We start from the raw sequence: 16,982 nt of genomic DNA on the forward strand, positions 1-16,982 counted from the left end.
TGTTGGGAGGAAGAAATAATTGCATGCAAGGATCTGTGAGATGTACGAAGTAGAGCCAGAGATAGAGGAATATATTTTTGCTAGATTATTATGTGTTATTGTTAACAGTACAAGTTTCATAAAGCAAAGAGATTCTACATGTGACTTTTTACAAAGAGGACATGCAAGAGAAATAAGGGCTTGTGAAATAAAGTCACCAAACACTTTGGATTAAAAAGAACAAATCAAAACCTAGCAAGTCTTTTTAGATTGGTAGACCTCTCTTACAGCACAGAAGAGCACCTCAAGGAGAAGCCAGTATTACTTCAGTAATTCTCCATGGTATTCTAGATTAAGATTAATGCTTGCTGCTTTTCTGTACTAACAGAAGCTATGGGAGAGATGGCATTTATGCCTTACATGAAAAACATTTGTTTAATCATATTGTCTTTTTTATTTACTGTTTTTCTTGATGCACAGGCAGGTTGCATTAGCTGATCTTATAATTATCAATAAAACAGATTTGGTTTCAGAGGAAGAATTGGATAAAGTCAGAGCATCTGTCAGGTAATGAAACTTTTGTCATAACTAACATTGTCCTGGCTCACAGGTTATTTTTTATTTATACATAGTTACTTCCTGCTGTTAATGCAGAAATTAGATCTCACAATTACATAGACACAGATTGTTTGCTCAGAAGGGAAAAGAGACTGCCTGTTTCTAAAGGCATTTTGATACTTTCCTGTGCTTACACATTCTTAGCAGTTTGTTCTCTGGGTAAGATTTGATGTTACTTAGTAGGGACAGGGCTTTCTCTTAAGTGCCCATGCTATTAAGATTTCTGGGCAGCTGTTCCCATTTTTCAGAAATTAGCATCAGGGAAATAAAAATCTGCTTGTAGAATGAGCTCACTGACAGATGCCTGGATTTCACGAAGGAAGTCCCAAATAACTGTCATGGGTATGGAAGAACTAATGGTCTGAAGCAAATTAGTGATCAAAGACATGCCCTATATTTTTCAACCTATACTGTGAGTGTACTGGGGGTACTGGTCGATGGTAGGCTGAACATGAGCCTGCAGTGTGCCCACGTGGCCAAGAGGGCCAATGGCATCCTGGCCTGTATCAGGAACAGTGTGGCCAGCAGGAGCAGGGAGATCATTCTGCCCCTGTACACTGCACTGGTTAGGCCACACCTTGAGTACTGTGTCCAGTTCTGGGCCCTTCAGTTTAAGAAAGCTGTTGACTTGCTGGAACGAGTCCAGAGAAGGGCAACAAAGTTGGTGAGGGGCTTAGAGCACAAGCCCTATGAGGAGAGACTGAGGGAGCTGGGCTTGCTTAGCCTGGAGAAGAGGAGACTCAGGGGTGACCTTATTGCTCTCTACAATTACCTTAAGGGAGGTTGTAGACAGGCAGAGGTTGGTCTCTTCTCCCAGGCAACCAGCACCAGAACAAGAGGACACAGTCTCAGGCTGTGCCAGGGGAGGTTTAGGCTGGAGGTTAGAAGGAAGTTCTACACAGGGAGAATGATTGCCCGTTGGAATGGGCTGCCGAGGGAGGTGTTGGAGTCACCATTATTGGAGGTGTTCAGAAGACTTGATGGGGTGCTTGGTTGCGTGGTTTAGTTGATTAGGTGGTGTTGGATGCGATGATCTTGAAGGTCTCTTCCAACCTGGTCTATTCTAAACTTTTTTTCACATACAACTTTATTAGTGATTCGAATTCTGAAAGTAGAAATGCTGAGACCCAGCAGTGTGTGTCATGAAGAGGCTTGGATAGGAAAATGCCGTTCCTACTGATAGTATATTGTTGCTGGAACTCCCAGTCTTTATTTAGGAGATGGAAAAAGTCACAAAACCAAAGTCTGTCAGGACGTCCTATGCTTTGTTCAATAAGTTAAAAACAGAGTTTGTGTTATTGTTGTGGTCCTTTCTATGTTTCACTTGTTACAGTATCACAGTATCACAGTAACTAAGGTTGGAAGAGACCCCAAGGATCATCAAGTCCAACCTGTTCCAACAGACCTCACAACTAGACCATGGCACCAAGTGCCACGTCCAATCTCCCCTTGAACACCTCCAGGGACGGCGACTCCACCACCTCCCTGGGCAGCCCATTCCAATGACGAATGACTCGCTCAGTGAAGAACTTTTTCCTCACCTCGAGTCTAAACCTCCCCTGGCACAGCTTGAGACTGTGTCCCCTTGTTCTGGTGCTGGTTGCCTGGGAGAAGAGACCAACTCCCTCCTGTCTACAACCACCTTTCAGGTAGTTGTAGAGGGCAATGAGGTCACCTCTGATCCTTCTCTCCTTGAGGCTAAACAATCCCAGCTCCCTCAGCCTCTCCTCACAGGGCTTGTGCTCAAGGCCTCTCACCAGCCTTGTTGCCCTTCTCTGGACATGTTCAAGTGTCTCGATGTCCTTCCTAAACTGAGGGGCCCAGAACTGGACACAGTACTCAAGGTGTGGCCTAACCAATGCAGAGTACAGGGGCACAATGACCTCCCTGCTCCTGCTGGCCACACTATTCCTAATACAGGCCAGGATGCCATTGGCCCTCTTGGCCACGTGGGCACACTGCTGGCTCATGTTTAGGCGGGTGTCAATCAGCACCCCCAGGTCCCTTTCTGTTTGGCAGCTCTCCAGCCACTCTGACCCCAGCCTGTAGCTCTGCATGGGGTTGCCGTGGCCAAAGTGCAGCACCCGGCACTTGGACTTATTAAATGCCATCCCATTGGACTCTGCCCATCTGTCCAGTCGGTCAAGGTCCCTCTGCAGAGCCTTTCAACCCTCTAACTGACTAACATCTGTTCCCATCTTGGTGTCATCTGCAAACTTGCTGATGACTGACTCAACCCCCTCATCCATATCATCAATGAAGATGTTAAAGAGGATAAAGATGTTAAAGAGGATCAAGTAATATATTATAGTTACATTGTCACCTAACTTTTGTTTTTTCTATTTTATTTTAGGTCAATAAATGGACTTGTTAAAATTCTAGAGACGCAAAGATCAAGGTATTAAATGGCCACTGTACCTAGTTACCAGATGCGGTTTGTTTTCTGATAGATGTAAATAGGCTATTAGATCAGTATCTGTGTACCTTAGGAAGAGGTCTAATATATGAATTATAGAATCCACGTCTGCTTAATTCTCTGGTGTCTGATTCCTGACAGTATTAAATTTTGGATATTAGATGAAGCAGATTTCAGATGTAGTCTTTGGTGGCAACTCTTTGTCTTACTAGTAAATACGGTTTTGTGCATGACACATGTTTTCTCTCCCAGGATAAAAAAATAACAAAAGTGAAATAATAACAAAATTTATTTTATTTGCATCTTATTTGAGAACATACCTTCTTTACTTCGGGGGTTTGACCCCGAAAAGCTCATATTTAAAAAGGACCCATATTTTAAAAGGACCAGTACAGCACTTTCTTGAGTGTTGCTGTATCATTTTTCAGAACACTGCTGAGAACACCTGGCACTGAGCTCATGAACTTCAGAGAGGGATTTTTTGTATTTTACATTACAACTCTTTCATCTTAGAAACTACTTTGTAAAGCTGCTGTTGGGTGTAGAAGTGTACACTCTATCCTCCCGAGGTCTCTTTTTTTAACCTCTCCTATGTTCCTTGTATGATACCTAATTAATGAATTAATTAATGTTCCTTGTAGTACATCTAATTAATTGCATTTAGAAAGCTGCCAAACCCAACAAGCAACTTTTTAGGCAATTTGTAGGTAGCTTTTCTTAAAAGTAAGTATGATCAGTGCTGTCTGTTCCGTATTACATTTTTCATTTGTCTGTTTCAGATGTTAGAGCTGAAATTTTTCTCCATAGCACTTGCCTCATAGCATATATCAATTTTGTTTGCTAACAGTGCAACAGTTTGAAATACCTATGTTCCAGCAGTTGATGTATGCTTTGGGGTGATCTATATTCAGGGTATAGAATAGTTGCTGGGAAGAACTTCAGGGGTCCTTTTCCTGTTTAGGGAAACCTAATTATTATTCAGACATCTAGTATGAAGTAGTTTCATCTTTGGAAAGAATTTGTATTTTACTATGTTTTTAAAAATCTCTGTACATATTACTGTGCAAATGAACACTTTGATTGTTAACTACTAACATTCAAAAATAAGAATTAATGGCATTAGTATGGTGGACAGAAAAACAAACAGGTTTTGTTGAACCATTTTTAAAGATAATTATTTAAGTATTCACAATATTTAAATGCAGCAAAAATGCAGAGCTTTCTTTCTACTCTCTGTTTAGAGTTGATCTCTCCAATGTCTTGGACATGCACGCATTTGATAGCTTATCTGGATTAAGGTATGTTGATCATTTCACTGTTTTTTTAAATAGTAGGTAATGTCCATTGTGTAAATCTGTGCATGAAATGCACACTTAAAATCCTGTCTCAAATTTGTGTCAGAGTTTCTGTTAGAAATTGTTGTTTAGTCACTTGTTCAAAAATCTCACTTTCTAAGTGGTAATCTGAGATTGAGAAATTTCTTCACTTGAAATGCATGCAATATGGTTGGATAAGTGAAATCAGAGGTGAGGGGAGAAGGACTTACTGTTCAGTTTGCTGAAGTTTAGCAAAGAGAGCAAGGAGTACTGGAGCAAAATTATTATTAGAGTAGACTAGACTAGACTAGACTAGAATAAACCAGGTTGGAAGAGACCTTCAAGATCATCGTGTTCAACCTATCTATCATCCAACACCACCTAATCAACTAAACCACGCAACCAAGCACCCTATCAAGTCTCCTCCTGAACACCTGCAGTGATGGTGACTCCAACACCTCCCTCGGCAGCCCATTCCAATGGGCAATCATTCTCCCTGTGTAGAACTTCCTCCTCACCTCCAGCCTAAACCTCCCCTGGCACAGCCTGAGACTGTGTCCTCTTGTTCTGGTGCTGGTTGCCTGGGAGAAGAGACCAACCTCTGCCTGTCTACAGCCTCCCTTAAGGTAATTGTAGAGAGCAATAAGGTCACCCTTGAGTCTCCTCTTCTCCAGGCTAAGCAAGTCCAGCTCCCTCAGTCTCTCCTCACAGGGCTTGTGCTCCAAGCCCCTCACCAACTTTGTTGCCCTTCTCTGGACACGATCCAGCAAGTCAACATCCTTCCTAAACTGAGGAGCCCAGAACTGGACACAGTACTGTGGCCTAACCAGTGCAGTGTACAGGGGCAGAATGACCTCCCTGCTTCTGCTGGCCACAGTGTTCCTGATGCAGGCCAGGATGCCATTGGCCCTCCTGGCCGCCTGGGCATGCTGCAGGCTCATGTTCAGCCTACCATCGACCAGCACCCCCAGGTCTCTTTCTACCTGGCTGCTCTCCAGCCACTCTGACCCCAGCCTGTAGCTCTGCATGGGGTTGTTGTGGCCAATGTGCAGAAGCTGGCACTTGGATGTGTTCAATCTCATGCTGTTGGACTCTGCCCATCTGTCCAGCCTGTCGAGGTCTCTCTGCAAAGCCTCTCTATCCTCCAGCAGAAAAACACCTGCCCCCAGCTTGGTGTTGTCCGCAAATTTACTGGTGATCAACTCCATACCACCATCCATATCATCAATAAAGATGTTAAAGAGCATTATTATAATGGGAAGGAGAGATGTGCAGCTAGAGTCAGTATCAGCTTCATTTTTCTTCATGAGGTGCACACTGTTCATTTCAGTAGGTCATTGTGCCCCTGTCCTCAGCACTGGTTAGGCCACACCGTGAGTCCTGTGTCAAGTTCTGGGCCACTCAGTTTAGGAAAGATGTTGAGTTGCTGTAACATGTCCAGAGAAGGGCAACAAAGCTGGTGAGGGCTTGGGAGCACAAGCCCTATGAGGAGAGACTGAGGGAGCTGGGGCTGCTTAGCCTGGAGAAGAGGAGGCTCAGAGGAGACCTTACTCTCTACAACTCTCTACAACTCTAGTTGCTCTCTACAACTACCTGAAGGGAGGTTGTAGGCAGGTGGGGGTTGGTCTCTTCTCCCAGGTAACCAGCACCAGAACAAGAAGACACAGTCTCAAGCTGCACCAGGGGAGGTTTAGGCTGGATGTTAGGAAGAAATTCTTCACAGAGAGAGTAATTTGCCATTGGAATGGGCTGCCCAGGGAGGAGGGTAGTTGTAGCCAGGAAGGGGTTGGTCTCTTCTCCCAGGCAACCAGCACCAGAACAAGAGGACACAGTCTCAAGCTACACCAGGGGAGGTTTAGACTCGAAGTGAGGAGAAAGTTCTTCACTGAGCGAGTCGTTTGTCCTTGGAATGGGCTGCCCAGGGAGGTGGTGGAGTCACCGTCCTTGGAGGTGTTCTCTTCAAGAGGAGATTGGACGTGGCACTTGGTACCATAGTCTAGTCATGAGGTCTGTGGAGACAGGTTGGACTTGATGATCCTTGGGGTCTCTTCCAACCTTAGTTATACTGTGATACTGTGATACTGTGTTGGAGTCACCGTCGCTGGAGGTGTTTAGGAAGAGATTGGATGGGGTGCTTGGTGCTGTGATTTAGTTGATTAGATGGTGTTGGATAATAGGTTGGACTCAATGATCTCAAAGGTCTTTTCCAACCTGGTTAATTCTATTCTCCTCTAAGCAGTCATCAAAAAGAACGTTAATGGAGTAGGAAAGCCAGTATTACCATTATGGTCATAAACCCATCTCCTGAGTTCTTAAAGTGGATCTGCTAGCTAAGCTGACTCATCCTGGAACAACACAACAGAGAAAGTGGTAAGAGGATGTGAACCAGAGAAGGATGTTCTTGGTAATGGCAATTCAGTTATGTCTGATTAGCTGTAATATTAGGTGGCATTCTGCAAGGTTTACTAGGAAGTGCTGTGCTCTACAAATCTGAGTTAAGTCCTTAATGAATTGACAAAATAATAATTTTGCTTTCTTCAGTCTAGTTTTCTCTCTTACCTCAATGATAGTTTTATTTATATTTTGAAATAATGACATTTTGTCCATCCTACTCAAATGTGATATTTAACTTTATTTTCAGTTTGCAGAAAAAGCTTGAGCATGTAAAGACAACACATGCACATCTAGATAAGGTAATTACTAAAATGACTGCTTTTTTCTTTTTGTAACAGCAGGATTCTTCAGGGTAATTGCAAGCATTGCATGCTAATCATGCTACCTTTTCAGAAGATTTCAGTTAGGAATTATGTGTTTTGAGATCTTTGGTAGATTACATAGAATACATATATGGAATATACTTTGCTGGAAGTAGATGCTAAACAGATACAGGAATTCTTACTTTCAGAAATAGCTTCTGGGCTCCAGATTGTCACATTGTTCATTGATTCACAGGGACAGTATTACTGAAACAGGCAGATAGCGCTACTCTTTACTACTTGCAGTCAGTTCCTAAATTTGTCGCCAGTCTTTATACTGTAGGTTTGCTTTCCAAGTGTTGTCTTCTTATGTAGGTAACAGGGAAATGTTCTTCATGACTGCATTCTTTGAAGTCATAATAAAACTTCACTGAGTAATTAAGCATTTAGAGATTTCTGTTGTATGAGTGTTTCCTATTGTTTTCAAAAGAAAGAGTAACAAATTAACTTGTAACAGTGAAGTAGATTCTGCCCTATAACCTGGGTATCAGTCCTTTACACATACAGATGCTAAAATACGCTAAACAGTTTTGTTGATGTTATTTTTGGTATGCCAAATGAAACTCCCAAAATTGTATTTCCCCTCCCCACCCTGATACTCAACCCAGTGTATGTTTATGTTAGGGCAGAATCTTGCAAATGCAAGTAGCATTTATGCTTTTAATGAGTTTTGTTTGAACAAATGGTTTAGTTGATTAGATGGTGTTGGGTGATAGGTTGGACTTGATGATCTCAAAGGTCTTTTCCAACCTGATTTATTCTACTCTACTCTACTCTATCCAAATACAATGTTTTTTGTGATAAACCTACCTAATTTCAGAGGTTAATTTAAGAAAGAAATAATGCACCCATTATACCTATAGAATTCAAATAGTTATATGCCAATTGCATCTTCTAAGGACCTGCCATTTTCATGATGTACAGATGTAACTAGAAAGGCTCCCTTTTATTTATTTTTCCCCCCAGTCAGTCTCTTTTATTTTTTTTCTGCTTAGACCCTTCCAAAAAGCAGGACAGTCTTAAATCAGGAAATTACTGAATTTATTGCCTGGCAGCAAAACCATGAAAACCATGGGCTGAGGGAGCTGGGATTGTTTAGCCTGGAGAAGAGGAGGCTCAGGGGAGACTTTACTGCTGTCTACAGCTACCTGAAGGGAGGTTGTAGCCAGGAAGGGGTTGGTCTCTTCTCCCAGTCAACCAGCACCAGAACAAGAGGACACAGTCTCAAGCTGCACCAGGGGAAGTCTAGGCTCGAGGCGAGGAGAAAGCTCTTCACCGAGAGAGTTGTTCGTCATTGGAATGTGCTGCCCAGGGAGGTGGTGGAGTCACCATCCCTGGAGGTGTTCAAGAGAGGATTGGATGTGGCACTTGGTGCCATGATTTAGTCATGAGGTCTGTGGTGACAGGTTGGACTCAATTATATTTGAGGTCTCTTCCAACCTTGGTGAATCTGTGATTCTGTGATAATGTGTTTGCATTGTGGGCAGTGGTGCTCCCATTTCTGCAGCACTGTAACATGGACTGCCTGATAGGACTGTCGTAAACTGGCTTACAGTTTCCATGGTAGATTGGATGGCTTGACACACAGCTTTCCCTTTGGCTAGTTTGGTGTTAGCAGCTGCTGAGTTATTTACAGATGGTAGTTGTATGTCTTTTGCAACTCCTGGGATAGTTTTCTTGGATGCTGACCCTAGGAGACTTAAGGCCTTATGCCATGGCCACAGTGGGTCGAAGCTGGCACCATTCTGTGTCTTCATCTTCCTGTCCCACTAGGGCTTTCACGGGTCCCTGCTCTTTGCAACAGTTCATGCATTGTCTGCACACATCTCTGCAGATGTAGTGGGTCCACCACTCACACTACAGTACACAGTCACAGAATTCTCAGTACTAGAGCTAAAGTTCTCTGTGGATTTCACAAGCCACTGCAGTGATGCACTCCACCCTGGTGAGGCCCCACTGGGGGTAGTACATCCGCCTCTGGGGCCCACAACTCCAGAAAGCCTGTGGGAATGGATTCAGAGGAGGCCCACAAAAGAAATCAGAGGGGTGGGACACCTCCACTGAGGAAAGGGTAAGAAAGCTTGGACTGTTCAGCCTGGAGAAGAAAAGGCCCCCTTTCAATGCCAAAAGGGGGCCTACAAGAAAAACAAAGACTTTTTTACCAAGGCCTATAGATCTGTGTGGTAGATTTCTGATCCTTTTTGCTTCAGACATACTTACTTTCAGAATCTATGCCTACACAGTTGTATTTATAAAAAGCTTCTCATAACAGGCAAGTTATGAGGAAAAATAACTTGCAGGTGAAAAATAACTTGATGATGAAGATTGGAAATGGTAACAAAGGTTAGTATGCCAAGAAAATAGCTGTATTAAACATTTGAAAGATTGATCTAACTTGCCTTGGTATTCTTAGGCTTTCTTTGAGAACAGAGAGCAGCTAAAGAAAAGAATTGTGAGGCAGAAGCTGATAGCATTAAAATATTCAAAGTGTTGCCTATGCCCCCATAACTGTACACCCAACAGAACAAAAAAAATTACAGCATAATATATCCAAGCAGAAAAGAAGTGTGGAATAAAAAAAAATCCTATGAATATAGAGCTGCTTTTTGTATATGACCAAATTAAAAAGAACGCTTTTTGAAAGTAATGAAATGTTTATTTGATTTGGTAAAAATAAGTGGGTCTTTCCCTTTGCAGGGTATAACTACAGTAACATTTGAAGTTCCAGGAAATATAAGAGAAGAAAACTTAAATACCTTTATTCAAGTAAGTAACATGTCATTGTGAACTGAAAAATCATTGTGAATTTTTATAGCCAATCATCCTATGCTATGGTGTTCATGAAAATATTTTTGCCTTTCAAAGAATCTTCTCTGGGAGAAGAATATGAAAGATAAGGCTGGGTGCACCATGGATGTCATAAGACTGAAGGTCAGTCAGAAGTGACTAACGTCTTTGTTTTGTGCTTTTCCTCTTTTACACCTAAAAACTGTGGTATGCTGTTAGTTACAGACCTAACAAAGGCACTACTGGATCACTGTGTCAGAGCAGACAAAACAGAATAGTAATCTCTAATTGTTTTGTGCAGAGACAGTTTGTTACCTATTGACTTGTGGAATGGCTTAGAAGGAGATAGCTGACAAGGAGGCAAACATTGATCCTACTGGATTTGAACTGAGAGGGGAGATGTACAGTCCCAAACATCACTGACAGAGTGAATAATTAGGACGTAGTTAACTAACTTTTTCATTTTCATCTCCATTGCTTTGGCAAGTTCCATTTGTCTCTCATAAATGTCTCCTTACCTAGTGACTGAATACTCTAGTTAGCTATCAGTACTTACAGTAGTTGCCATAATATGCAGAAACTGAATTTAGCATAATACAGCTGTATAGTACTAGCTATGGTCTGCACTTACAGCTTTTTACAGTCCTGTTGGACTGTACTGTTAATGATGCAGCCATTAACTATTCATCTGTGTGGGCACTTCATGTGTTTTCAGTTGCATGATTTTGAGATGACAGTAGGTGACAATTTAGGATTTATTTTCTTTTTCCTTATACCATACAGCTAAATCAATAATAATAATAATAAAAAAGAGCCACATCTGTCATTTAATAGGCTGTAAGAAATAAAAGCAAATATGCTCTGGTTTGTTTTGAGATTACGTCTGCATCTTGGATAGCCACATAATTATTTTCATATAATTGGAAGAAAGGCTGTATTCTTGCACTGTCAACAACAAAAGAAGAGTACCTTTGTCTTCCCCTTCCTGACAAATAGAAGAAAATATCTGCTGGTGCATCTTAAGCTGTCTGAAGACAGTACTGCTATGCACAAGCACATTTTTATTTTACTGAGCTCTGAAATCAAAGTAATTCTTTAGGAGGTCTGAGGCCTGTGATAAGTAGTGTGCTGACCCTCAGTCACAGAGTTACACCAAAGCAAGTAGGTCCTTGGTAATTACAGAATCAGTTCCAAAGTTGGTTGCTTTTATATTTATATCTTACCTGCAGTCATTATCTTTTTAGCAGTAATAATAGTCATGGAATTACAACTAATATATCAAATGTAGACCTTTTTTCAAGAAATATTCTCAACTCCTTTTTTTTTCCTTTAGAGAAGTATAAGACAGGTACTACAGAACATGTTCCACTGAAATAGTTTATAAAGTTTTAAATGAAGTGATGAAAACTTTCAATACAACTTCCGCCGTGTAGGTTAAAGGGTGCGCTCTGACTATAGTCCTCTCTAATTCTGTTGCTCGTTGTTATACTCCACAAATGCTTGCTTGATCTCTGAAATTCAAAGATTGCATTTCAGAGTAGTGAATATGATAAGCGTGAGAGCTTAATCAGAATAATCTGAAATCAGATGGCTTTGCTCATTTTACATCCTCTTTGCTGGCAGTCATGGACTCATATGTCATACACCATATACATATTTAAAATGGAATAGTAGCTGGTGACATTTTATTTGTGCTCAAACATGCAAAGTATTGGCCAAATGAGGAACAGAAGGCAGAGTGTGTTACAGTGTCATTGTTAGTCCTAACAAAACAAGGAGATGTGAGAATGTTGTGAGTAGAAGTGATTGTACTGCATAATTATTTTGACGAATTGTTGCATAGTTGCTAGAAATACTTGCCCCTGCTTGGCCTAGTTTCAAGAGATCTTTTTCCCTTCATGTATTTAATTTTTAAAGATGTGTTTATATATTCTAACAGTTATTTTTCTGATAAGGGACTGGTATCTATTCAAGGCAAATCTCATCAGGTGATAGTCCAAGGTGTCCATGAACTGTATGATCTGGAAGAGACCGCAGTAGCCTGGAAAGAAGATGAAAAAAGAACAAATAGGCTGGTCCTAATAGGTAAGAGAAAATGGCATACATTTGATTTTATGAAGATGTTCTTGGATGAGGCAGTCCTGTGACTTGTCCATTGTAAAGCAATTGGCCTAAACTGGTCAGAATAATAGCAGTGCCTGTGCTCAGCATAACTTTCACTGGATGGTTTATCCATCAAGGTCTCCTGCAATTTTATATTCCAAGCTGACAGGAATCTAAAACTACCATTTGTAATGACCTAAAAATAAAATCAAATAAAGTAAAATAAAATACTATGTATTTGTAAATTACGTTGGCATATTTGATGTTATTTTTAAATGCCATAGTTCTAAAAATGGTGATGGGAATGGTTGGAGTGGTTGATCAACTATTCAGTAACTGTGATGAAGGTGATTGTAGCTGTTAAAATGTACAGAACCTGTTCTGTTCCTGAAAAACTTGTTTATGTTTTGCTTTGAAAAGTGTTTTGTGACCAAAAACCTCCAATTTTTCCTTCTCTCCCGTATTTGCTGAAGTCTGTTGCCTGTAATATCTAAAATTACCCTTGTTACCTGCATGTTAACGTTAATACTACATTTCTCATTCCTTGATAAACATTTTCTTTGCTGAGAAGACTGGCAGATTTCTATTCAAATGTGTTTTATGTAATACATTGTAAAATATAGTTGGCTAATACATTTCTTTTATAGGCAGGAATTTGGATAAGGAGACCATCAAAGAAGTATTCGTAGCCACCGTAACAGAGAAACAAGGAAGCAGTTGACATCAGGCTACCAAAACCAAAAAAGATTAAAAGTTTGTGCTTAACCCTGTACACTTTGTGTGACAGAAGAGACTGAATGAAATGCAGTATATTAGTTTGTTTCCCCCCTTTCAGTTCACACAACAATTAAACCTTGAAGTCTTCCTTAGAATCATGCCGAAGGTCAGCTCTTACAGTCTGGAATCAAACACACAGAATTTTACTGGTTTGGATTTGCCTTAAGCTATGTCAGTAACAAATTGTACCTGTACAGAAATGCAGACAGGCAAAAGGCTGTTGTTTATGCTGTATGTGAAGTAATACAGTGGCAATATGGTTAAGCATGTTTAACGCCCCATGCTTTTTCCAGCTGTTTTACTACTGTGTATGAAAAACAGTGATTATGACCAATGATGTAATTGCATTCAGAAATTTGTAGTGTTTACTATTAAACTGTCTTTTACCTTCTTTTGTGGTTTTTGAATGTATATGCCCATCTCAGGTACTGCTAGACCTGTTGTGTAAGTGAAACTAAAAACCTGTAGGTAGCAGAGGCTCAAGACCACACAGAATGTATATCGGCTCCATGACAGCTGTGAATGCTTCAGTCACATAGCCAAAGTGTTGACATGTAGCTGACCTCATAGACCTTCTACACCATGATCAGGATTGGGGGGCTGGGGATAGCATATTTAGAGTGCTCTGCATGATCTGTTTTGGGGTTCTCTGATGCTGGTTTTGGGGGTTGAAACTTGGTTTGAAACTCTAACCTTCATGCTGATTGCTTTGGTAATATAGACTTTTAATTTCTTGCCCTGTAGCTTCTTCAGTAGTCATCATTAACATCCTAGCTTTAGAGAGATATGGTGATTACAGCTGGGGGAATGCGAAGTGACTAAATGCAAGAAGATAAGGTGAAGTGAAAAATGTTTCAAAACAATTCTGGGACATGTAGCAGATATTCTGAAGAGTGAACACCTAGTTACAGTGCTACATGAGTGCTTGCTGTGTCTGGATAATTAGAAGTTGTTTCTAGTAGTAGTTGTGTGTTACTTGTCATGTATCTAATATTTGCTTGAGAGGATCAGGCTGAACAAAACACAAAGAGAAATAAATAAGGCCATTTCCTTATCATCAGACTTAAAAAAACTCTGGGTTTGCTTCTGCTAACATACATTAGTTTGGAATTTGTTTCCAAAACGCTGAGGAAGGAGACATTGTTAATCTTTCACTGCCAGGAGCTGGTGTCTCCTTTGATTAATATAAGAAATCATGTGTCCAGTAACATCGAGTTCTTCAGTCTCCCAGTGGATACGTTAGCAGACATGACTTCCTTCCTTACATCATAAGTGGTTTTAGGTAGCTTGAAGAACTTTCCAGAAGTTAATTATTTCAGTAAAGCAAGGCAGAAAGAACAATCTCCTTACCATGTTGTCTTCTGTTTAGAAGTGTTGGTGGTATTTGAGTGGGATGGATATACTGTTGAGTGACATTGTGACAGTTTCCATTTGTGACCAAATCTCATCATATTGAAAACTTAAACATATTCCCACACTGATACATGCTTTGGATTGCATAAATAACACTTGGTCCTGCATGGAAAAGTCAAACAGTTGGCCTCAGTGTTATGGATTGAGTTACAAACATGTAGATGCAAAATTGTGGATAATACATTTGTATTTATTGCTGCTTATACTTCCATTCGTCATAAAGCAGTCAAATATCTTCTGTCTTGTAAATGCCTTATGTAAGTGAAGAACTCTCTTATCTTCAGAAGCATTTAGCTCTGAAGTGCTGAAATGATCAGTCTGATTGTCTATTTGAAAAAAAAAGTTCAGAGATTTAATAAGAGTTTCAACCACAAGCCATAAAGCAACAAACCATGGCTGTTTTACACTCCTACTGTCATAATTTAGATGCTTATTTTTTATATTTACTCCCCAACCCCGTGCTCCAAAATTCTCATGGTGACTGTCAAGGTAGTGAGGGGAAGTTTGTTGCTGTAATGGAGCTTCTCTGCAGCTGGGAATCTTTGTGTAAATCATCTTGCTGTGACTCATACTCTGTAGGACTTGCCCTGCACTGCTTCAGTGGTGATGTCAGAGGAACTTCACTCAGTGTGCACAGCTTTGTCTCTCCTTGTCTCCTGTAAACTGCCTGTGTATTTCCAGAGAGCCCTGGGGATGGAGAGCAAGCAAGGAGAGAACATGCACTCCTCATCATCCTTGCCACCTGTCAGGATCTGTTCACACATCCCAACACTGGTAACACTGCCAAGGGCTTGCCCCTTCATCCTCCCACAAAAAGTGTTTTGTTTTCTTGAATATTTGTTTAACTGTCTTTTCCTGGTCTGTTCTTTCACATCCAGCCAGGTTCAGATCAAGCCAAAATGACAGAGCTCCCGTAAAAGCTGTCTTTAGTGAACTTACTGCTGGGTAAGTTGGGTATTTGTTAGTTATCAAGGATAGCCTTTACCAAGGAACTGGTTCAAAATAAGGTTGTGGAGGAGGCCAGAGGGAGCTGGTGGACACTGCTCAGTTCTGTCCTGGGGTGGCAGTGGTGTGGATGATGGCTCAGCCAAGGAATGCTTGGGGTGGGTGTGAGGTGGTTTTCTGGTGAGGAAAAGTATTAGGAATTCTCCCTATATAGGGTCCCAAGAGTGGCACAGTAAGCAATGGGCTGCAACTTCTCAGAAGGAAATCATGACTGTTGTGGGTGTGGGGCAACCATCCACACACATCTGGCACATCCAACCTAATAAGTCCCTGGATAACCAGATGTGCTAAGCACTAAGTATGCCTTTGGCATCAATCTCATCAACAAAACCTGCATGTGTTCTTCCCTAGCAGAGGAGTTTCTTTGCTACAAGCAAATTGCAAGGATTTGATCACCTTTGTGCCCTCATGAACATGAAAAATCTACAGAAATTGCCTTTCCAAAACATCATTTTCTCCACTGTATTCCTTTTACTAACCATCATGCCACATCTTTACATCAGCTCTGATGTTTAATAGGAATTGCCCATGGAAATAGATGAGGTTTGTTTTATGGTTTATTATGCCCTTTAAAATCTGAGCCATTCTGAGCTCACTAGATTTTACTAGATTCTAATTTTCTAAACCTTAAATATAATGACCTCCCTCCCTGCCTTCCCGGTGTGCTGGAGTGGATTGTCATCCATGTCCTGTCCCATTCCCCATAGGCAGAAGGGACAAGATGGATCCCAGCCACCTGCTTTCCCCATGAGCTACCCTGCTCCTTCACTGCTTTCATCAGTCTGGCCACCCTGCGGAGCCAGCAGCAGTGGCATCTGTGCTTCTGCATGGGGCACTTCCCCTGCTACCGAGAGTGCTGGCCCAAGAAGCACCAGGTTGTTTCTTCTTCCTCTCTCACAGGCCCACATGAACATAATTTTTCTATGCTGGCTACCATGCTTTGATCTTCTTTCACTTCAGCTCCACATTGCATCCCAATTTACTATATACATTTACAAATACTAGATACCATGCCTTTGTGCTCTTTTCTTAGCCTTAAACTATGCTTAAGCCATGTGCAGCTCTTTAGTGTTTTAAATGATCATGGCTGATTAGTTGTAGCAGGGGGGTCTCTGTGCTAAGTGTGTGCCGAATCTCTTACCAGCCCATTACTGTACTCCTCTGTGCTACATCCTTGTCTCCACTTTTCAAAGCCACTGATAATGTATCAGGCATGTTTTTCTATGCTGTGCTATCATGTTAACTGCCATAAATATCTTACTCTACACAGAATGGAAACTTGTTACTGCTAGATATAAAAACTCTGTGGTTGTAACATACAAGGACAAAATTAGCAATAGAACCTGGTCAGTTAAACCAAGTAACACATACAGAGCAAAACTGTTGCTCCAAGTGTTGTTCCAGACCAGGTATGACAAACATCAGCCTTGAGGCCCTGCCTATTCATTACCAAGCTTGTAGTCTCTCAGTGGCAGTGCCATACTGCAGAATGACATGGGTTACATTCACATCTCAATGCCCTACATGTAATCTTCTCATTCTTCCAAGCACTGACATGAGGACAAACAGAGCTAAAAGAAAGTCCAAGCATGGTTAGGGCTAGCAGCTTCACACAGAGGTGTCATGGCTCCAGTGCAGCTTGGTCTCAATCCTTCATCCACAGACATACATGGAAATTTTAGGAAAAGAACTGAGCTGTAACATGCAAGTGCCAGGTTCTACACACTGGTCACAACCCCATGCAGTGCTACAGGCTGGGGTCAGAGTGGCTGGAGAGCAGCCAGGCAGAAAGGGACCTGCGGTACTGGTTGA

General features: G+C 41.3%; 1 protein-coding gene across 4 annotated transcripts in view; it reads left to right on the forward strand.

Moving 5' to 3' along the window:
• ZNG1A (Zn regulated GTPase metalloprotein activator 1A) overlaps positions 1-13,100 on the forward strand; it is a 30,170-nt gene extending 17,070 nt beyond the window's left edge. The window contains exons 8-15 of one of the 4 annotated variants that reach the window (XR_008463103.1): positions 460-546; positions 2,951-2,995; positions 4,255-4,311; positions 6,971-7,022; positions 9,783-9,851; positions 9,951-10,016; positions 11,847-11,957; positions 12,623-13,100. Coding sequence is in view for 3 of the 4 variants with exons in the window: in XM_054178430.1 (XP_054034405.1) it covers positions 460-546; positions 2,951-2,995; positions 4,255-4,311; positions 6,971-7,022; positions 9,783-9,851; positions 9,951-10,016; positions 11,828-11,957; positions 12,623-12,696 (580 nt within the window). In the remaining variant the exon portion in view is untranslated. Of the gene's footprint in view, positions 1-459; positions 547-2,950; positions 2,996-4,254; positions 4,312-6,970; positions 7,023-9,782; positions 9,852-9,950; positions 10,017-11,811; positions 11,958-12,622 lie in introns of those variants that run through there. The other 3 variants (XM_054178430.1, XM_054178431.1, XM_054178432.1) reach the window with 3 other exon arrangements.
• The last annotated feature ends 3,882 nt before the right edge of the window (positions 13,101-16,982 follow it).

Source organism: Dryobates pubescens, chromosome Z, assembly GCF_014839835.1.
Source record: "Dryobates pubescens isolate bDryPub1 chromosome Z, bDryPub1.pri, whole genome shotgun sequence".
In the NCBI taxonomy this organism is placed as follows: Eukaryota; Metazoa; Chordata; class Aves; order Piciformes; family Picidae; genus Dryobates; species Dryobates pubescens.